General features: G+C 42.8%; 2 protein-coding genes across 2 annotated transcripts; one reads left to right on the top strand and one right to left on the bottom strand.

The window, feature by feature from the left end:
- Window positions 1-877: 877 nt before the first annotated feature.
- On the top strand, window positions 878-8,032 carry LOC124662543. Its single transcript, XM_047200367.1, has 2 exons — window positions 878-3,947; window positions 7,812-8,032. Exons 1-2 carry the CDS (start codon window positions 878-880, stop codon window positions 8,030-8,032), a joined length of 3,291 nt encoding a protein of 1,096 aa, XP_047056323.1.
- A 3,159-nt stretch (window positions 8,033-11,191) lies between these two features.
- Window positions 11,192-18,431, bottom strand: LOC124660395 (AP-4 complex subunit epsilon-like). The gene is given in 12 exon segments (XM_047198204.1): window positions 11,192-12,246; window positions 12,249-12,693; window positions 13,629-13,772; window positions 14,424-14,501; window positions 15,376-15,492; window positions 15,575-15,631; window positions 15,997-16,128; window positions 16,233-16,430; window positions 16,875-16,985; window positions 17,086-17,301; window positions 17,405-17,590; window positions 17,710-18,431. Coding segments are annotated over 12 exon segments (2,874 nt in total). The 5' UTR covers window positions 18,313-18,431; the 3' UTR covers window positions 11,192-11,659.
- Between the last annotated feature and the right edge of the window lie 1,347 nt (window positions 18,432-19,778).

Below are 19,778 nucleotides of genomic sequence, written 5' to 3'. Positions count from 1 at the left end.
CGCCGTACGCGTCGTCGGAGCCCGACAAGTGTGACCTGCTCTTCCACCAAGACATCTTCAGATCTTCTTTGGCTCTTTTCCTGCTTTTGATATGCCCAAAATTCTATAAGATCCAGGAATCAAGCATCCATGAAGTTCGATACATGTTGAAAACGGAAATGAATCGATCGATCGAGTAACATGCGTCTAGATATTTAGCAAAAAAAAGTGAACAAAAGGTAAGTTCTATGACGAAGATGTAAATTTAGATATCCATGCGTCTAGATATTTAGCAAGATCGGTACAGTAAAAGGTGACAAAAGGTGAAACTATAATAATAAAAATATAAAAAGAGGATGTCTTTTTGGAGCATATACCACGGAGTGAGATAAGAGGATGCTAGATTGCTAGCTGGCCTTGCACTTCTGCTGCCCGGTATGTGTTCTTGTCTTCTTGAGGCCGCAGGCACGGTTCATATATAGAGGCAAAGTCAGTGGGTCAAACCAGCAGAGGTCATCGCTGTTCAATAGAAAATGAAGTGAGTTATTTTCTCGGATAACCTTGAAGCATGCGGTATGTCGATTGATTTTTCTAGGGGTAGGCATGTCTGCTTGCGCGGGATCCGACGGGGCTAATGACATCCTGATGGATACGTATGCAGCTAGCTAAAGAGCATCATGCACATATTATGCACGATGTTTCTAATGTTGTACTTACTCCCTCTGTTTCATATTAGTTATCTTTAACTTTGTATAACTTTATACTAAATCAACGACAACTAATATGAATCAGATGACACCTCCTGCCCGGCCCGGCTACAGCTCCGCTCGGCTCCGCCCCACAGCTCAAACCAGGCGGTTGCTTCTGAAACTCTCGAAAGGGACAAGCAGCCCGCGAGATGACGCTCTCGCGACTCCTGGGCGACTCTGTCTGGAGCCCGACCCGAGGTCCTGTCCATGGCGGGATCTCCTCGATCCGCGTCCATGGCGGGCCAGGGGCGCGGGATGTGCCTCTCCACGCGTCGCGAGACAGTTCTCCCTTGCCACTTGCCTCCCTCCCGGTTCCACTTCCACTTCCACTCACACAGAGCTCACCGCCGATAGCTAGGTTCCTACCAAAATCCAAGGCGAATCGAAGGCTAACGCTGGCGATCTGCACGGATGAGGAAGGAGAGGAGGCAGGGGAGCGGTCGTGGTGGAGGCGGTCTGGTGCGGAGGGCGGGGAAGGGGCGATGGGAGCTCGCGAAGGCGCTACGGGCGAGGAAGCTGGATCGGCAATGGCGAGGTCGAGGTCGACGAACGGAGATTCCGCGGAGGACCGAGCTATCTCGCCTCGGTGCGGCGGCTTCAGCTTCTGCGTGGGCTCGTTTGGGCCAATCGCCGTTGCCCCCGAGCTTGCCTATCTCGGCGCGGCAGCAGAGTTCGAGGGATCGATTGGAGCCGATGTCCAAGTTCATCTCAGGTGCGATAATGGCGCTCCAGGCGCCAGTACAGGGGCAGAAGCCTGGTCCGAGGATCGTGCGGGTGCAGGAGGCCTTTCAGAGAGATCTGGAGCTGCAGGATACTGCACAGAGCTTGATGGCAGAGGAGAGGACGCCGTCGGAGCAGAATCTAGAAGCAGGCGTTCATCGATTCCCATTCGATTTGGCAGTAGAGAAAGCATATGCGCAGCTACCGCCGAGGTGGAACAAGAGACCACATCCTCTGGGCCTTGCGGTAACGGAGTTGAAGGCGGCGCTTGCGTTGTTGATACTGCATCATCATTCTCTGATACTGAACAAGTGCGCAGAGGAGGTTGGGGATGCAGAAGTTTGATTGGTACGGCTGTGCTTGGTTTTGGCGGGACTGAAAAGGTGGGGGAGCTGGTAGTGGGTTCCAGGAACTCGTCCATGGCGTCATGGACCAAGTCAAGAGTTGGTGGGCGACAGGTGCCGGTTGTGGACATGGAGGATAAGGAGCTGGAGACGCTTTTTGGACAGCTATGGGATATTCCACAGCATCTGGACAACCCTCCCCTGCGTGTGGCTCCATATATAAGCCCTCCACGCCCTAGGGTTCGGTATTCCCCTCCACCGCCGCCATTACCACCAGAAAGACCAGCACTATGTTATCTTGGAGTTGAGGAGGTAGAGATTGTAGATCTGGAGTCTGAAGAGGTGATCATGGCTGACAGAGGGCGTGGAGGAAGGAACAGAGGAAGAGGATCTGGAGGGGGGAGAGGGGACAACTGGAATCGGCAGTTCAACAACAACCAATTTCAGCAAGGCACTCAACAGCAACAGCAACCCTTTCAGCAGAACCAGGGTCCATACCCTCAGTTCCCTCCACAGCCTTATGGTTTTGCTCCTGGTGGTATGCCTCCTCCTTGGGCTTTTCAAGGTCCTTATCCTCAGTTTAATCCACAGCAGTATGGGTTTCAGTCTAACCAGTGGATTGCCCCAAGTAATGAAGAGATTCCACAAAATTCTCAAGCTCAGGTGGATGACAATGTAGCTAAGGCAAAAGGTGGAATGGCAAAGCAGATGCAGAAGAAGAAACCTGGTGGGGGTAGTGAAGCTCAGGTGATTCCTAACCAGATGTCCTATGTAGACACCATCTGCCTTGGTTGTGGAGAGCCTGGTCACTTCAAGCAATCTTGTGACAAGAAAGCTTTTTGCTTCATTTGCAAAGCTACCAACCATGGTGTTGAAGGATGCCCTGTTGTCAAGAGACCTCCTCAAGTGGCAAAGTACATAGGAAGTGCAGCTAATGGCTTAGGTTTCTTCCATATTGAGATTCCTGAGGTAGTTGTCAATCCTGTGACTACTACTAAAAACTGTGGGCTTGTGCTGATTGAGGAAGGCAACATAACCAAAGCTGAGTTGGCCAAGGAGTTTGCAGGGATTTACAGGACAAATTGGCCATGGCAAATTAGGGAACTTACTCAGTGGTCATACCTGGTGAAATTTCCTCCTCATCTACCTGTAGACCAGGTGATTGGGTACCCTAGGTTTGGCCTAACAAAACCTGGAGTGTGGGTAAAGGTTGAGGCATGGGATGATGATCCAGACCCTGTGGCAGTAATGCAAGTGACCTGGATGAAGATACATGGTTTACAACCTCCATGGTGTGAATGGAATGTGATAGCCCAGGCTGTGTCTGTGTGTGGCATCCTTGAAGAAATAGATTGGATGAGTGTTTTCAAAGACTGTGCTGAGGTTGTAAGGGTGAAGATTAAGTGCAGAGATGCTACCAGGATTCCTGCTGGTAGACTTTTCCATTTCCAGGGCAAATTCCACCAGCTGTTGTTTGAGGTTGAGGGGGAACCTGCTATGGGGGTGGCAGAGGATCCACCTATTCCACCGCCTCCTCCTCCATCTGATGAAAATGATGAGCAGGGGAATGAAGAACAGAATGGTGATAAACAAGATGGAATGGATACTGACAGAGGCAGTGCAGCAGGGAATGCCTCTGCAAGCTCTGGAGTGGTTAATCCTGGCCCAGCTAGCTCTGGATCTGTAGGGAGAAGGCTGGTTACTGATGGTGGAGAGATCAAGGAGTATGTGAGTGGTGAAGAGGTTTATGAGTTGCTTCTCAAGAATGGTGAGGTGGATGAGGAAGGCAGGTTCATCTGGAGGAGTGGTCCTAGCAGAATTAGTGAAGAAGTGAGTGAAGAAATTCAGAACTTCCTTTTGGAAGATCAAGAGAGTCTGGCATGCAAACATGGGGTTAATCTGGATAGTATGGAGATGAATGATGGTGATATGGAACTGGCTCTACCAGAAGACATCTTGCCTAGCTTTGAGAAGACTGATACAGAAGGAGTGATGGACACTGACCAACTGAAGAAACCAAGGAAGAAGAAAGCTTGGGGTCCTGTTCAGGCTACAAGGCAGAGTTCCAGGGTGGACAGGTCTATGAATGTGATGAAGAAGGCTATTGAATACAAGAAGAAGAACAACTTGGAGGAGCCTAACAAGAAGATGAAAGGTATAATGCATTCTAATGCTTTTCAGTCCTTAGATGTTGATTATCTTGAATCTTTGGCTAGAAATGTTGGTATTGATATATCTGCTGTTAGTGGTAGTAGTGGAAAAGATGAAAATCATGGTATTTTACTTAAGTCTCAAGTGTGTGACATGGCCACTAGTATGAGTGTGGCAGTAGAGGTTGAGATCCCTAGGGAGTGTAATGCTCATGGATCTCCTGTAGTTTCTGGTAAGAAAGTAGGTTGGTCAACCCCTGTTACTCATAGTAAACATGATATAGATGAATATGAGGATGAGGGTGAGAAGTGGATAGAGGTTATTAGGAAATCACGGGGCAAGCACCCTAGGAAGAGAATTCAATGTTAATTTCCTTCTTTAATATTAGAGGGATTATCGCTCCTGGTAGGAAAAAGTGCTTAGAAGATACTGTTATTCCTTTAAAAGTTGATTATATTGGTTTTCAGGAGACAAAACAAGAGAAATTCTCTAAGTCTTTCCTGAAAACCATACTAGGGAATAGAAATTTTGATTGGAACTTTAGGCCTGCAGCTGGTTCAGCTGGTGGGATTCTAGTTGGTGTTAATAGTGATATTTTTGAAGTTATTTCTTGGGACATTAGAGTTTTTTCTGTTAGTACAGTGGTTAGGGTCAAAAGTTCTGGTGTGGTTTTTAGACTAACTACAGTTTATGGGTCTCCTTATGAGGAGGGTAAGGAGGCTTTTATTTCAGAGTTGCATGAGTTGTTCTTGAACTGGGATGGCCCTGCTATGATTGGTGGTGATTTCAATCTAGTTAGATCTCAGTGTGATAAAAGTAATGGTGTTATAGATTTTAAATGGGCTGATAAATTCAATGCATGGATAGATTTATGGGCTCTAGTGGAAATAGGTCTAGCTGGTAGGTCATTTACCTGGAGTAATAATCAGAGCAATAGAATTATGAGTAGAATTGATAGGATTTTTTGTAACACTAGTTTTGAAGCTCTGTTTCCTTTGGGGAGTGCAAGGGCTCTTCCTAGATTAGGTAGTGATCATACTCCTATAATCTGGGATTCTGGTGAATCTGTAGTGCCTAAGAAAAGTAGCTTTAAGTTTGAAAAATGGTGGAGTACTAGGATAGACTTTCAAGATGTGGTGGTTAAAGCTTGGTCTTTACAGGTAAATAGTAATAATCCTCTTGATATTTGGCAGGGTAAGGTTAGATGTTTTAGGAGTTCTGCTAAAGGGTGGAGTGCAAATATAGATGCTGAGATTAGGAAAAAGAAGAAAAACCTAATGGAGGAATATGATAGATTAGATATAAAAGCCGAGTCTCAAGACCTTTTAGATGAGGAGGCTGAAAGATTTAAACAAATCCTTGAAGAGCTGAGTTCTTTTTGGCTTATTGAGGAGATAAAAGCTAAACAACGTTCTAGAGATAAAGATGTGTGTGAGGGTGATAGAAATACTGCTTACTTTCATGCTTTAGCCAATCAAAGGAGAAGGAAGAAAATGATTCCTGTGTTAGATGGTCCTGAGGGCCCTGTTACTGAGACAAAGGATATGTTAGAAGTTGCTAAAGAGTATTATAAGGATTTATTTGGTGCTGAGGCAAGACCTGACATTAGACTTTTAGATAATTTTTTCCTTCCTGAAGAAAAAGTGACTGTGGAAGAAAATGATATGTTAGGGAGTCGTTTTACTTTAGAAGAGGTAAAAGAAGCTGTTTTTGGCTCTTATGCTGATGGTGCACCTGGGCCTGATGGCTTATCCTTTTTCTTTTATCGAAGTACTCGGAATATTATTGCTCAGGATTTGATGAACCTTTTTGATGCTTGGTTTGAAGATAAACTTGATATTTTTAGGTTAAACTTTGCCATGATTACTTTGATTCCAAAAGAAAATGATGCCAGGACTATGAAGAAGTTTAGACCCATAAGTTTGCTTAATTGTAGTTTTAAAATTTTCTGTAAGGTCTTGACAAATAGATTGGCTAAGATAATAGGAAGATTGATCTCTTATAATCAATCTGCATTTATTAAGGGTAGGTATATTTTAGAGAGTGTTGTCACTGCACATGAAATTGTGCATGAGGTACATAGGAGAAAAAAGGAGGGCTTTGTCTTCAAGATTGATTATGAAAAAGCCTATGATAGGGTTAATTTAGATTTTCTTTATGAGGTATTACATCTTAGAGGTTTTAGTCCTTTCTGGATTAGGCTGATAAAACAGCTAACCACTGGAGGATCAGTGGGTGTCAAGATAAATGAGGTTGAAAGTGATTTTTTCTTAACTGGCAAAGGTTTAAGGCAAGGGGATCCTCTGTCCCCTGGTCTGTTTAATTTTGTTGTAGATGTTTTCTCAAAAATGCTCCTCAAAGGGAGTAATGAGGGGATGATTAGAGGGCTCGCCCTCGAATTTGTTCCTGGAGGGGTTGTGTGCCTTCGGTATGCCGATGATACTCTGCTTTTTTGGAAAAGAGTAATAGAATTGCAACTAATCTCAAATGGATGTTAACCCGTTTTGAACAAATTTACGGGATGCGTATCAATTACCATAAGAGTGAACTGATTCCTATAAATGTAGAAATAGGAGAATGTAATGATTTCCTGGAAATTTTTGGCTGTGTGTTGGGGTCTTTCCCAATTAAGTACTTAGGGATTCCTTTACATTATGACAAGTTAAAAAGGGAGGATCTACAACCATTAATTGACTCTCTCTTAAGTAGGCTAGCTGGTTGGAGGGGGAAACTTCTTTCCTCTGCAGCAAAAAGGGAATTGGTTAGGTCTGTTTTAGCCAGCATTCCCATCTATTTGTTGTCTTTTTTTAAATTCCCTAAATGGGCTTTGAAACTGATAAATACACAATTAGCCAATTGTATGTGGAATGATGAAGAAGGAAATAACAAAATTCATCTAGCAAATTGGCCATCTGTGTGTATGAAAAAAGAGTTTGGGGGCATGGGTATCCCAAATTTGCAGGATTTAAATTTATGCCTCTTAGGATCTTGGATTAAGAGGTATATACAAGGAGAAGGAACTTTGTGGAGGAGAATTATTGACAGCAAGTATAATACTAGGGACCCAAACATCCTTTGTTGTCATGATGCCCACCCATCTACTTTCCGGAAAGGTGTGATGGGGCTGCAGTAAGCTCGTTAGAATAGGATATAAGTGGAAAATAGGGAATGGTAGGTGTGTTAGGTTTTGGGAAGATATTTGGTTTGGTAATTCTAATCTAGCTACCCAATTTTGGGATATTTACTTTGTGTGTAATCAACAAACTAGAACTGTTAGTGAGGTATGGGATGGTGTTAATTTGAGATGTGATTTTAGGAGAACTTTTTCTGATGAGATGATGTCCCAATGGCAAGAATTGGTAGCTATTGCTCAAACTATAGTGTTTAATGAAGATGAGGATCAATTGATTTGGTCTTATGAAACTAATGGGGTTTACTCTTCAAAATCTATGTATGCCCTAGTTAATTTCAGGGGAGTAACTCCAATTTACTTACCTGCTCGTTTGGGATCTAAAAATCCCTCCAAGAATCCAGATTTTCCTCTCGGTTGTTGTCACAAAATAAAATTATGACTAGGGATAATCTTAGGAAGAGAGGTATTCCAAAACCTATGGAGTGTTCTTTACGTAAGGATTTTGAAAGTGTTCATCATATCTTTTTTGATTGTATTGTGGCAAAACAAATCCGGGGTCCGGTTGAGGAGATTTTTAGCTATGCGATCAAGGAATATTTAGATATTGCTAGTAGATGGCTTTGCAATAAGAGGTTTCTGCAATTTAACTTCATTTCCTCTGCTATCTTGTGGGGAATTTGGAATTCTAGGAATAGTTTAGTGTTTAATAGACTTACCTGGTTGAATCTAAAGCAGGTTTGGAATGTGATCCTGTCCTACCTAAGGAACTGGAAGGTTCCTTTCAAGGATCAGACATGGAAAGAAGTGGACTTGTTCATGGACCACTTGGTGAGAAAAATCAGGGCTCCGCTGGAACTGACACAAAACTGAAGTGTTCATCATTCGACTGGATCTCTTCCTGGGCTCCGAGCATCCAAGCTGTCACATGGCGGGAGGGCGTCGGCTGGAGTACCTGAAGAAGCACCCGGAGGAAGAAGCCTCGGTGCATGTGGTGTCTGTAACGCCCGGGCATGCGAGTGTTGGGTCGAATGTGGTTCCTTTGATGTTGCTATTGCTAGGTGTTGTGTTGGTAGATAGTGGTTGGAGCTTTTGTGGATGAGCTTTTGATCTGTGTGGGGCATGTAAGCTGGTTCAGCAGCTCCTGTTGGGAAAGATGTTGGTGTGTTGCGGACTTGGTCCTGTTTTAGGTGGTTAAACAGGGGTGTTTTGGGTGCGTTTTATTTTGGTTGTAGCCTGAACATTGGTTTCATTTTGCATGGAATGGAACCGGGGAGGTTGTCTCCCTGAGAATCTAAAATATGAATCAGATGGAGTAGTTCATACTAAAAAAAATGACTTCAGCCTTGGTTGATGTACACCGCAATCTTAATGTCAACATACGGAGTACCATTTCGTATTATAAAGTATTAGTTGAAACCAAATCCAAGAAAGTCTTAATACAAATAGCATATCACACAAATGCATCACATTTTTTTCTTATTGTATTCCCACCAAGATTGGTTGAATACAACATGTGGGTACTATGTCCAAGCGGTTGCATCAAGGACCTGCGGATGCATCAAGGACATTGCAGTGAGGACCACGAACGGGTGGTGCATATTTGTACTTATCATACTTTCAAAAGATTTTACTTGACCATATATGTTTCTTACACGCCAATGTATATGAGGCTAGTGCTAAAGGATGTACTACACATACTCCTACATCAGGCGGGTGGAACTACTCGTATTCTTGAGTGTTCTCTTATGGGTATAGATCGTTAAATTTTATAAATATAATTACAGCATTGAAACTATCTTGCGAAATTTTCAAATTCATACACAGATTGTAGCTCGAAACTCGGAAAGGCAAATATAGTGATATATGAATTTGGCTCGATCGTTAGCTTTGTCAGCACTAGATCCGTCTTGCTTATTTCCGAGTCAGGTTGTGAAATCATATCTATTTTTTACGACAAGATAAATACATGTTTCGTTGGTGTCATGATTTTCCAGAAAAGATGCGTGACTCATACAATGGTGAGTTTTTTCTAGCTTATTTAGGATGCACACTTGGGAGTACTGGATATGTTATCTTAGTGTGCCAGCATGGTGATTGTCTTAAGTATTGCGACTTGCAATCAGTCGTCACTGAACGGCCGGTCTTATGTACACTACTCATCTTTATCCCATTAAGGGCATATTACCTGCTGGACGTGTTAACTAGCTAGTGCGTAATCAGGGAGTAGTAAACTATATATACCTTCTCACTATCTAGAGCCAGGATTTAAGAACCTCTGATATCAAGGTCCGTCTATATCTAAATGGATTAAGATTGGGTGTATGTCCCTTTAAGGAAAGTCCAACTTACACTTCTTCACCATAGTTGCACCTTTTAAAAAAAATACTTACAATATTCACTGAACTGACTAAACACTTTTTGGCAATGGCCTCAAACATAAGAAAATCACAAATAAGGGGCTTAAGATTAGCTGAACCGACTTGATTAAACACGCATGGGAACCTGCATGAAACCACATCTAACATGTGCAATATGTGTTGTCACTCACACCAATGCCTCATCCGATATCGAATTCAAATGTACAGATTACACCACAACAAACTTTACAAGTGTCTAAATACGTCCGAATTTACATAAATCTCCAACACACTTTATGGACGGATGAAGTATATATAGATCGATCGGTATAGACGTGCCGGTACGCAAGCAAAGACTTGTAGGGGTTAAATGAGGCATGCGCGCGTTTGCATATGCGAAGACGACGACTAACCAACCAATCCTTGCACACTACATGCGCTCAGTGCCGCGAGATACCGACCAGAGGGAAAGCTTTTCCAGGAATTTCGCCGCCTCGAGAAAACTCAAAAGAGAGCCATCATCCGACTCAGCCTGGTGGCTGAATCTATCACTAAGTATGTAAAATTAGGAACCTGCATGATTGGTGCAGCTCGCCATTTGTCCAACCAAATCACACAAATGACCAGATCTATCTCACACGCACAGTATAATCCATAGACCTGCTGGTAACAGCTTAAATTAACAGCAACTGGCAACTCCCTATACGCAAGCAAAGACGTGTATTGCCATATTGGCAATGAGGCATATGCATATACGTGAAAAAACGACGACTAACTAACCAATCCCTATTCACTACATGCGCTCACTGCCGCGTTACCCCGATCAGAGAGAAGATCGTGAAAACTTCGCCAAGAATTTCGCCCAAAAAAACTTAAAAAGCGCCATCATCCGACTCAGCATGATCACTGAATAGATCTCATCTCCACTAGCTACACCTGTTGAAACCATGGCGACATTTCCAGATTAACTTACATGCAGCTACTCAGTTAGCATGGTCCTTACTCCTTTATGGCGTGTAGGTGTAGCTGAAGGCACTAGTATAGTAGTTGTAGATTAATCTGAGTTGACTCGAAGTCAAGCACCAATTATCTTTGGGGAGCAGATAGCAAGATAGGCCAGAACCTAACAGGATCTACTGGATCGTTTGGGGCCGGCAGGTCGTGCTGTGATGAGATGAGTTGGAGCGATTGATCGACAGCAACCAGTGAAGAGCGATTGGCACAGTTACAGTTACTTAATTGCATGCACAATCCACTCATAGTTGCAGCAAACTGGAAAGGGCGAGAGCGCCAATTTTCCAACGTGCTAACGTCGTCAAAAGGTAAAGAAAAAGTCCGGAAAGGGCTCACGCTCACTATCACACAGTTATTATTCTTTGGCGTATTGCTCTCAGACTCTTGCAGTTGTACTATGACAATTGATCAACACTTTTTCTTGTTTGGGAGCATATGGTGAACACTGTCAAAGAAAAGTAAATAACCCACATTTGATATCGACATTGCCATCCGCACGAATTAATTCATTAACTTTAATACTATACCTTGCGGATCATGTTCTTCCTACAGAAAAAAAAGGACGAAATCGGAAGCAGAATCTACAGATTTGAATAAACAACAGTCCACACCTCTACTTTACAGAAACTTAAACAGATTTGACTCAATTTTGATAACGATGACGAAATGGCAGTACTTTGGCATAAACCAAACAGAAAAAAAGAAAAACTTTGCCCAAAAGGCTACAACGACATGTTTGCTCCATGATAAACTTACATTTTTATTCCATTCAGTTCCAAGAGCTATCTGATGACACAAAGTATTCTAGTTCCCAGAGTCCATCTACTGTATATCCAATATGGGTAAATATCAAACATCGACACAACAGGCCCCTTCGCAGCTGAACAAAACAGCACAGGCGCACGCCTCTGGACACCAACCTCGTCATGTACAAATTACACATCATGTAATAAACACATGTACACTAGTCTCAACAAGAAAATTGCCATGCGAAAAAACGCAACAGGAAAGTTACCCGCAAACATCAACCCGTCAACACCGCAAACCCCTCCCCAATTGGGAGGGCAAAGGTCGTGCCTTGTGACTCAACCAAGTATATCCCTCGTTCCTGTGCTGATCAAACAGCTTGATCATCACCGGTTCACCCATCAAACCATCTTGGGGATTTGACGGCTTCAACCCAACTTGTGCACACTGAACATCTGATGTATTCTAGCCTAGCAAGTCCTTGAATAGATTAGGATTGTTCCCTGTTGGTGTCACACCGACTTGCCGTGCGGTGGCATCCTTCTGCAAGGCATCTTGAAGACTATGGCCCTTCTTTGCAGTTGCTCCTTTTTGGGCACCAACTGCGGGTTCTGCCGATCCACTGGTGGTTCCAGTGTCATCCGAGAAGATGGACATGAGGTCTGGTGTGTTGGAAGCGCTGGGAGCTGAGGTTGCAGAAACAACCGGAGAGGCTGATGCTGGTCCAAGGAGCCCATCTAACTGTGAGAAAGGGTCAGCTGATGGAGCACTTGATGGAACTGGCTCACCCAGATCCATCAGATCTGGTGGTGGGACAGCTGGGACTACTTGCTCCTTGGCAGGCTGAGGTGCTGCATTAGCAACAGTTACTTTCTCAGTGGAGGAACTCTCTTTTGCTGCCCTCCGACCAGCATGTGCCTTCCGATCAGCTTTTGCAGCCGAACCAAAAAGTGAAGCAGCCAGCCGTTGTTTTTCTGCTGAAACTTCTGTTGCCTGCTGTTTCTTAGAACCATACGAGGATTCCCGTGCCTGTGAACTTATAGGAGCTCCCCGTCAGAGCTAGAAGCTCCATTGGCTGCTTGTTGGCTAGAGGTCGAGCTTGAAGGTGTAGAAGAGGAGGTATAGGATTCCCTTCCCCATTTCTTCTGAACCCCATCAAGACGAAGTTTGGCACCAAATTCACCAGAAGGTGCACTGCCTGATGGCTGGGATCTTCCTATCTGATGGTCTTCCTTATAGTAACTTGGTTCTGGAACTGGAACAAGGTCAGTAGTCGGTAGGTAAACGCTGGCTTGTGAGGTTGCTGTAGGTACTGAAGGTTTAGGTAGCTCATAGGCCTCAAATCTAAGAGCATGGGCAGATGTATCATGTTGGTCCTGTGCTCTGTAGTTGCCAACACTTACAGCGCCTGAGCGTTCACTTTCAGGAATGTAAGGTGCCGCACCCTTTTCCAAGGCTTGCTGCACATAACTGTTTAAAAATGAGAGGTTTCTGTCGACCTGCAACATAAATTGATATTCTTAGGTGTTAGATCTATTAGATAGATTCAGAACATTGTGCAGACCAATCATAATAAATGCCACTGGGTTAAACAAATTCACAGCATGTCAATATTCTTGTTCGCATAATGCCTAGGTAAAAAGAGCGCATTTGGGTTCATTTATACTCCCTCTATGCCAAAATATAGTGTGTATTAGGTTTTTGCACAGTCAAACCATGTAAATTTTGACCAAGTTTGTACAGTATCAACATATAGAATATAAAATCAATACCACTAGATTTGTCATGAGGTATATTTTAATATGGTACATATTAGATATTGTAGTTGTAGATAATTTTCTTAATTAACTTGGTAAAAGTTGGTGCAGTTTGACTTTTGCGGAAATTTATGCGCACTATATTATGGCAAGGAGGGAGTATTTGGTTGTAGTTATATCAGCTCTTATGAATGCTATATGCTTGCTTCATGTTTTGACTAAGGCAAAATCGTGATTAATCTCGTCTTGAACCATGTAGAAATTTTGCTGCATGGCAAGCTGTCAAATTATTTAATTAACTCCAAAAGATCGGATAAATGTGAAAACCATTGGATGACGTAATTTATGAACTTCAGATTAATTAGTCAAAGAATAGAGATCTCAAACTTCTTCTCTCGCACAGCTTTAAAAAGTTTATTTAACTTATTTAGGCTTTCCCGGTGTACAAAACATGCAATACATGCCACAACATATCCCAAATTATGTTGCTGATCCTGATTATACTCGGTTGCCAGAGAAGATCTCCACCCAAACTTCATATCACCCAAAACCATTGTATAAGGGACGGATAGATCTAATCAAGGTTGCATTTTGTACTATTAAATGTAAAATATTTCCTAATTAAGCAAACTGAAAAATCAAAGTAACATACTCAGTAAAGGAAAGGCATAACATACCTCAATATCTTCACAACTGGCATCCAAGGGCATTACACTTCCAACAGCTTGTTTGTCCAAGCCTAGTAAAGCCTGTACCTCATATGCACGCTGCTGCAAGTCTGTTGAATGCGAAGCTGATAATTCATCTACCAATGACTGAAACTGCAATTAAGAGGGACAGATTTACAAATATTAGAATTAGAAATAGAAACAAGAAAAAGTAATAACCCATAAAAGAGTTCCTAACTAAATGAAGCAGGTTTGCCCACCAGGTGGACCATATTTACATCATGCATTCTAGTGTTTTCCTCTCGCAAGAAATGTTTTTCTTCACATCATTCAGTATGGAATCATGTAACGGACCAAGCAGTGGGTTTGCTTCTTTACAAGCATACCATCATGAAAATGAATTCAGGGAGAAGGTTGTCTTAGAGCTACGCAATACAAACATGTGTGAAAACATACAGGACAAACTGACCATACTTTTCTTTAGTTGGTGGCGCTTGTCCTATATGCTCAGGTTCATAAATTAGAAGCTCAAAAGTTAACTCTAGGCAACACAGTTTCAGTTATTCTAACTTACCCATTACTGTTATACTTGTGAAAACAACACTCTGTTCCATAATTCTTGACGTGGCTTTAGTTCAAATCTGAACTAAAACCAGAACAAGAATTATGGAACGAAGTGAGTACTTATCTATTTCAATGCACATGCAAAGCTGCATGTAAGAATCATAGTTTGAATTGAAACATATGACACCTAAAGTTCAAAACTGACAAGGAAATGCAGAAAAGAAGCATGATTTCATTTACCTCGGGCAACATAGTAGTCTTCCTTCCAACAGCAATTTCAAATGCAAATATCTTCAAAATTGCTGAGACTGCGTAACCCTTGAAGAAACGGTAAAAGGCACATGCCAAATAGTACAAAAAGGATACATATATCAGCAACACAACATAGACTTGTACAATAATGTAAGTGCAAAAAATAGCTTAAGCTCAATGCATGCTACAAATACGGTTTAGACTAAATGAATTTGAATTTGTGGATGATTCAATGAAATCATGGAATAAAAATTGACGGTCATGCCCAAAATAAACTGCCTTGAGGGACAACCAGGAGGTTTGCACTAATGTATGTCTGTATGTAAAAATATATATTATACACATTTGTGAAACTCAAAGGTAGTACAGAGACGACTTGGTAATTGTGAGAAGTCGATAATATATGCAATACTGAATATCTATACTCCCTGCGTCCCAAACTGTAAGGCGCACTTTATTTTGCATGGCCTTCGATGCACAACTTTGACCACTAATATATAGCAACTTATATGAATTTGGAATGTATAAATGGTATCATTGCATTTTTCTTGCAAAATCCTTTCATTTGATATATCTTTATTATACTAATTTTGTGGACGTATTATATGTACAAATGAAAGTGAAAGTTGTAAGTTGTTGACCAGTAAAAGAAAGGGCGCTTACATTTTAAGACGGAGGGAATACCATATATACATTGATTATCCAATAGGTATGTAGAACATGAAGTACTTGCAAAACTGATCCTAAATGGTGAACTGATAACGGGTACTGTTTTAGCTTGACCAAAGTAACTCCAAGTTTATAATGTTCCCAAAACTATAGTGACAGAGTATCGCCACAGCTAGAATATATCTTCTCATATTACACTTAGAGCATGCCAGCTAGAAAAAGGCCCAGGTGGTGGATCAGTGATAGACAAGCCAGGTTAAAAAAAGCATACCCTGACAGTGTCATCCGTTGGGTGGGCCTCTGCCACATCACACAACTTCCCGATAATATAAGAAGCAGGATGCTTCCCATCTGATGTTCCGTATTCTCCTAAAACCCAGCATATGATCTGAAAGTAAAAATTGAAACAGTATAAATTACCACCCAAAACTCACCTCAGGGTACAAAAGAAATACAGAATACATAACTACCTGCAAAAATGAGGACGGAAGCTTTGGCTCCCCCAGAATCCGGAGGTACGAATCAACCTGTTTAAGAACAAGGAAGAGTTATATAACTGATCAAATAGTTAGAGAATCTTAAAAAGGAGAATCATGCATCCAGTTGAAGAGGCCGCTAGAGTCTTGTTAACGCTAAAAAAAGTACTCCGCCCAATCAAGCCAAACAATATAACAACAACTGAAGCATGAATAATCCTAAATTACCCTCTCTTGTCCATTATAAAGTTAGAAAAGTAATAAGTATGGCCAGTTCAGAGCTAGTATTCTTTTTACTATCTTATTTCATGATATTGTTCCATTGCAGATTAACGACAATTCCATATTGGCAACAATCATGTTTACCATTAAAAAAACTCAGCAACAAGGGATTACAGGAAGTTGAGAGTACATACAGCTGATGATCTCAATTGACTATCAGCACCTTCATCCTCCTCTCCAAATCCTTCAGCAATAAGACGCATTAGATTGTGCGCCACTCTAATGTTGACAAGGTCTCCAGCATGCTCAAAGACTTTGTTCATGGTCTGGAAAAGAATTAAAGGAGTCAAAGGATTTTCTGCCAAAAGCAACCAACAGTTGGAAATTACATCAAGTGATCGACAAGAAAAACACAATACTCATGGATTACCTGGATGAACCACTGATTGCTGGGCGCAAACTGTTCAGCTAGCTCAACACAACGTGATGCAATTTCTGCCTTATAATGGTGATCAGTTATGCTGATCATGTATTCAATCATCCGATCAACTATCACTTCGATATTAGTTGATTTTGTCATCTTATACAGAAGCTCAAAGGTCTTACGCTTCAAAGTGTCATCAGGGTCCTACTCGTAAGAACGTCTAATGGGTCAGGAATCAAAAGTACTAGTTAAATAATACAACGACAATGCTGATACAATCGCATGCATCTACCAAGCTCACAGATAATAACATGAAAATGGAAATGCCAGTAGCAAAAAAAACTAGGTAGAGTAATAGAACATATTGAATATAAGCAGATTGATATACCCTTCAGCTCACTACAATCACTTTTTAAGATAACATGATTTCATACAATGTAACATGAAAATGTAGTGTCAACAGCATATCACATTTCTAACAAAATTAAGTTCTGTGGTTGGGACATGCTTTTGATAAAGCGTCTTACATTCATTTTCTCGCAGCATGCTATAAGTACATATGATATATTGATATGGATGGCTGCAGCATAATAGATAGTCTATTGTTTGACATGGATTCCGAAGATGTTAGCTTGTCACATTCCTCACCTCTAAGCAATCGATAACAGCCAGCTGGTGCTCTTCTGCAATATCAGGATTTATTTTTATTAGTCGTCCAAGAGCATCAATGCCCATGTACTTAAGATTATGGCTATCACTCTGCAAACAGCAACAGGGCAGGTAAGCGTTATCTTCCAGTTAAGTAACAAGCACAACAATCATGAAAGTCATTTATTTCGCCCCTATAGAAATGCCAAACCTTCAGAAACTTTGATGTTGTTTCAGCTGCAGCATCTAGCATCTTAGAGTTTGGGAAAATGCACGAGATACAACATATGCACTCGTACAATATTGCATTGCCAATGTTGCTGGCACTATCACCCTTCCTGAATATGTCACCCAAGACAGTGTACATATGGCCACTCGCTTGCTTGTCACCGCTACCCAGTACAGCAAGTATTTTCAATAATTTTATCTGCAAATAGCAACAGAAAGCATCTAAGGAAATAAGATGATGCCAATTACACGCCTAACATAGCATCCTTGAACCAACCAATTTAAAAGCATAACTCACTGACCTGAATAAATGGTGCGGGCATTTGGTGGTAGTCGTAGGAAGTTGGAAGCCTCCTCTCTGCAACTTGTTTGAGAATGTTAACAAAGCTAACAACTAGATCCTTGTACGCATTTGGATCTTCCAAAACCAGGTCATAGAGTGGGCATAGAGTTGCACCCATCACCCCAGGATCATTATCACAGAGTTTCTGCAGATCAATAAGCAGCGCTGTTGAGAAGGACGAGTTATGCAACTTCTACTCTGGTTGGGGAGAAGCCGAATTAGAGCAAAGAGGCGAAGGAAAGGCAAAAATTAGTGTTTTTGGACCTTGCGGAAGTTGGAGACTAGGTGGGAGACGGAGGAGGGGGATCGCTGGTAGAATCGGTGGAGCGCCATGACAGCCTTCTTCCTTACGGCCTCCTTGGGGTGCGCGAGGAGATCGACGACCTGTGGCAGCACGGCTGGGATGGCCTCCTCGCCGATGAGCCTGCTGGCGGCGGTGAGCGCGGCGCAGACGACGAGGTAGTTGTCGGACCTGAGGTCCTTCTGGATGGTGTTGACGACGAGGATGACGAGGTCGTGGCGCTCGTCGATGAAGAGCGCGACGGCGAGGTAGCCGGTGCGCTTGAGCGGGAGGGACTCGTCGTGGGTCATCTTGACGGCGTGGATGTGGCCGAAGGAGGCGTCGTGGCCGAGCATCTCGGCGTAGACGAGGCGCAGGAGGAGCTCCTTCATCTTGCGGCGCGGCACGTCGGGGTCGGCGAGGCGGCGCTTGAGGTACTCGAGCTCGCGGACGATGATGCGGTCCTCCTCCGCCTTGGAGCGGGCCTCGCCGATGGACTTGACCAGGTCCAGGAACTCCTTCGACTGCCCCCACCCGCCCTGCGACCCCATCGCCAGCTCCCGCCCGATCGTCCGGAGCTGCTCCATTGCGTTGGGCTGGGGGGCGCGGGGTGGATGGAGGCTGGTAGGTCGCCGCCGGCGACGGCGACGGTGGTGGCGGTGAGGGGCGGGGAAGTGAGGAGGTGGAGATCTGGATCGGGCGAGTGGGAAGGTGGGTTTCTTCCGTCGGGTAGAAGGGGCAGATCGGGGATCAGCCTTGTTTCCCTCTTTTTTCTTCTTGTTTTACTTGGCTTGTTTTGCTTTGTCCAAACTCCAAAAAAAAAATGAACATAAACTTCAAAGTTTTTTTTGTTCTAGTGCATCACTTGTGGCAAAAGAAAAATTTGGATGAAGAATTTGGTATCCATAAACTTTTGTTTTGCACATTAATGAGTGAGTTGAAAACTTGAAATATGTTGATGTGTAATTTGAGGAAAGTTATTCCCTTCCAACGTTCGTTAAGAAGACTTTAGATCCAACCCTCGTGTCCATGTGTTGGACTGAAGGAGAAAAATGTGCGAGATAGAGGAGGAGGGCGAAGAAGAGGAAGGAATGGAGGACTGGCCTTAAATCCAACAACCGCAAGGTCAGACGGTGATGGGAAAGGTGTCACGCGAAGGGGCGCACGAATAATGAGCTTCCGCCGAGCTTGAAGGATGGCCTAGTCAGGGTGTACAAGGGTCATGAGAATGCGGTTGACGGAACAAGGAGGGTGGCAATGAATAGAAATAGTATATATGTATGGCGACATACTTGAATAGGAGTATGCGGACAAATCCTACTTACAAAAAAATTCTAAATCTTGGCCATTGAGAGATAATAGTGATGTACCCCTACAGAACCCCAAGGCTCTAGCAGGGGAGAAGGCTTTTTAAAACCCTTAAGTCCCAAGAGAGGCTCAGCCATATAGATATGGTAGATCACAATAGACTACCATTGTTTTAATCTTAATGATAATATAAATTAGAAAAGAACATTTACGTACCACTTTTATCCATCGTGCGCGTCAAATTCTAGGTAAAGTTGTGCCTCTCATGTTTGTACTTTGTATACCCTTGTTCACATAATAGAAGTGAATATGTCATTTGCACTTATCGGGGTAAAAAGATAAGAGGAAGGGGTAGAGGAAATGTGGAGGAGGATGCACAAGAGAGAAAGGGCGCACCAAGAAAAAATCACATCTAAACCTAATACCAATTTGCAGTTAAATCCACGCTAATGAACATATCCTATTTACTCCCTCCGATTCATATTAATTGACTCCAATATGGATGTATCTAGAACTAAAATATGTCTGGATACATCCATATTAGAGTCAATTAATATGAACCGGAGGGAGTATTGTAATTATGAAAACATGATTCTACAAACTATGATAAGCAGTGGCGTAGCTATGAAGGAGTCAGGGGGGCCACCGCCCCCCCCGCCCATGGACATTTCTTGAAGGATCCTGGGAAATTTTGCCCATTTGCCTCCCCTAACTTTGGCCCAAAATGTTGAAATTTTGTTCTATA

This window comes from Lolium rigidum, chromosome 6, assembly GCF_022539505.1.
Source record: "Lolium rigidum isolate FL_2022 chromosome 6, APGP_CSIRO_Lrig_0.1, whole genome shotgun sequence".
NCBI lineage: Eukaryota > Viridiplantae > Streptophyta > Magnoliopsida > Poales > Poaceae > Lolium > Lolium rigidum.
This window is presented reverse-complemented; position numbering and strand designations above follow the sequence as displayed.

Excerpts from the sequence above, each read along its gene's own strand:
- LOC124662543 (XM_047200367.1), top strand. The coding sequence starts at position 878 with ATGACGCTCTCGCGACTCCTGGGCGACTCTGTCTGGAGCCCGACCCGA. Across the intron at positions 3,948-7,811 it reads GCCTAACAAGAAGATGAAAG|GTTTGGAATGTGATCCTGTC; the intron begins GTATAATGCATT and ends AATCTAAAGCAG.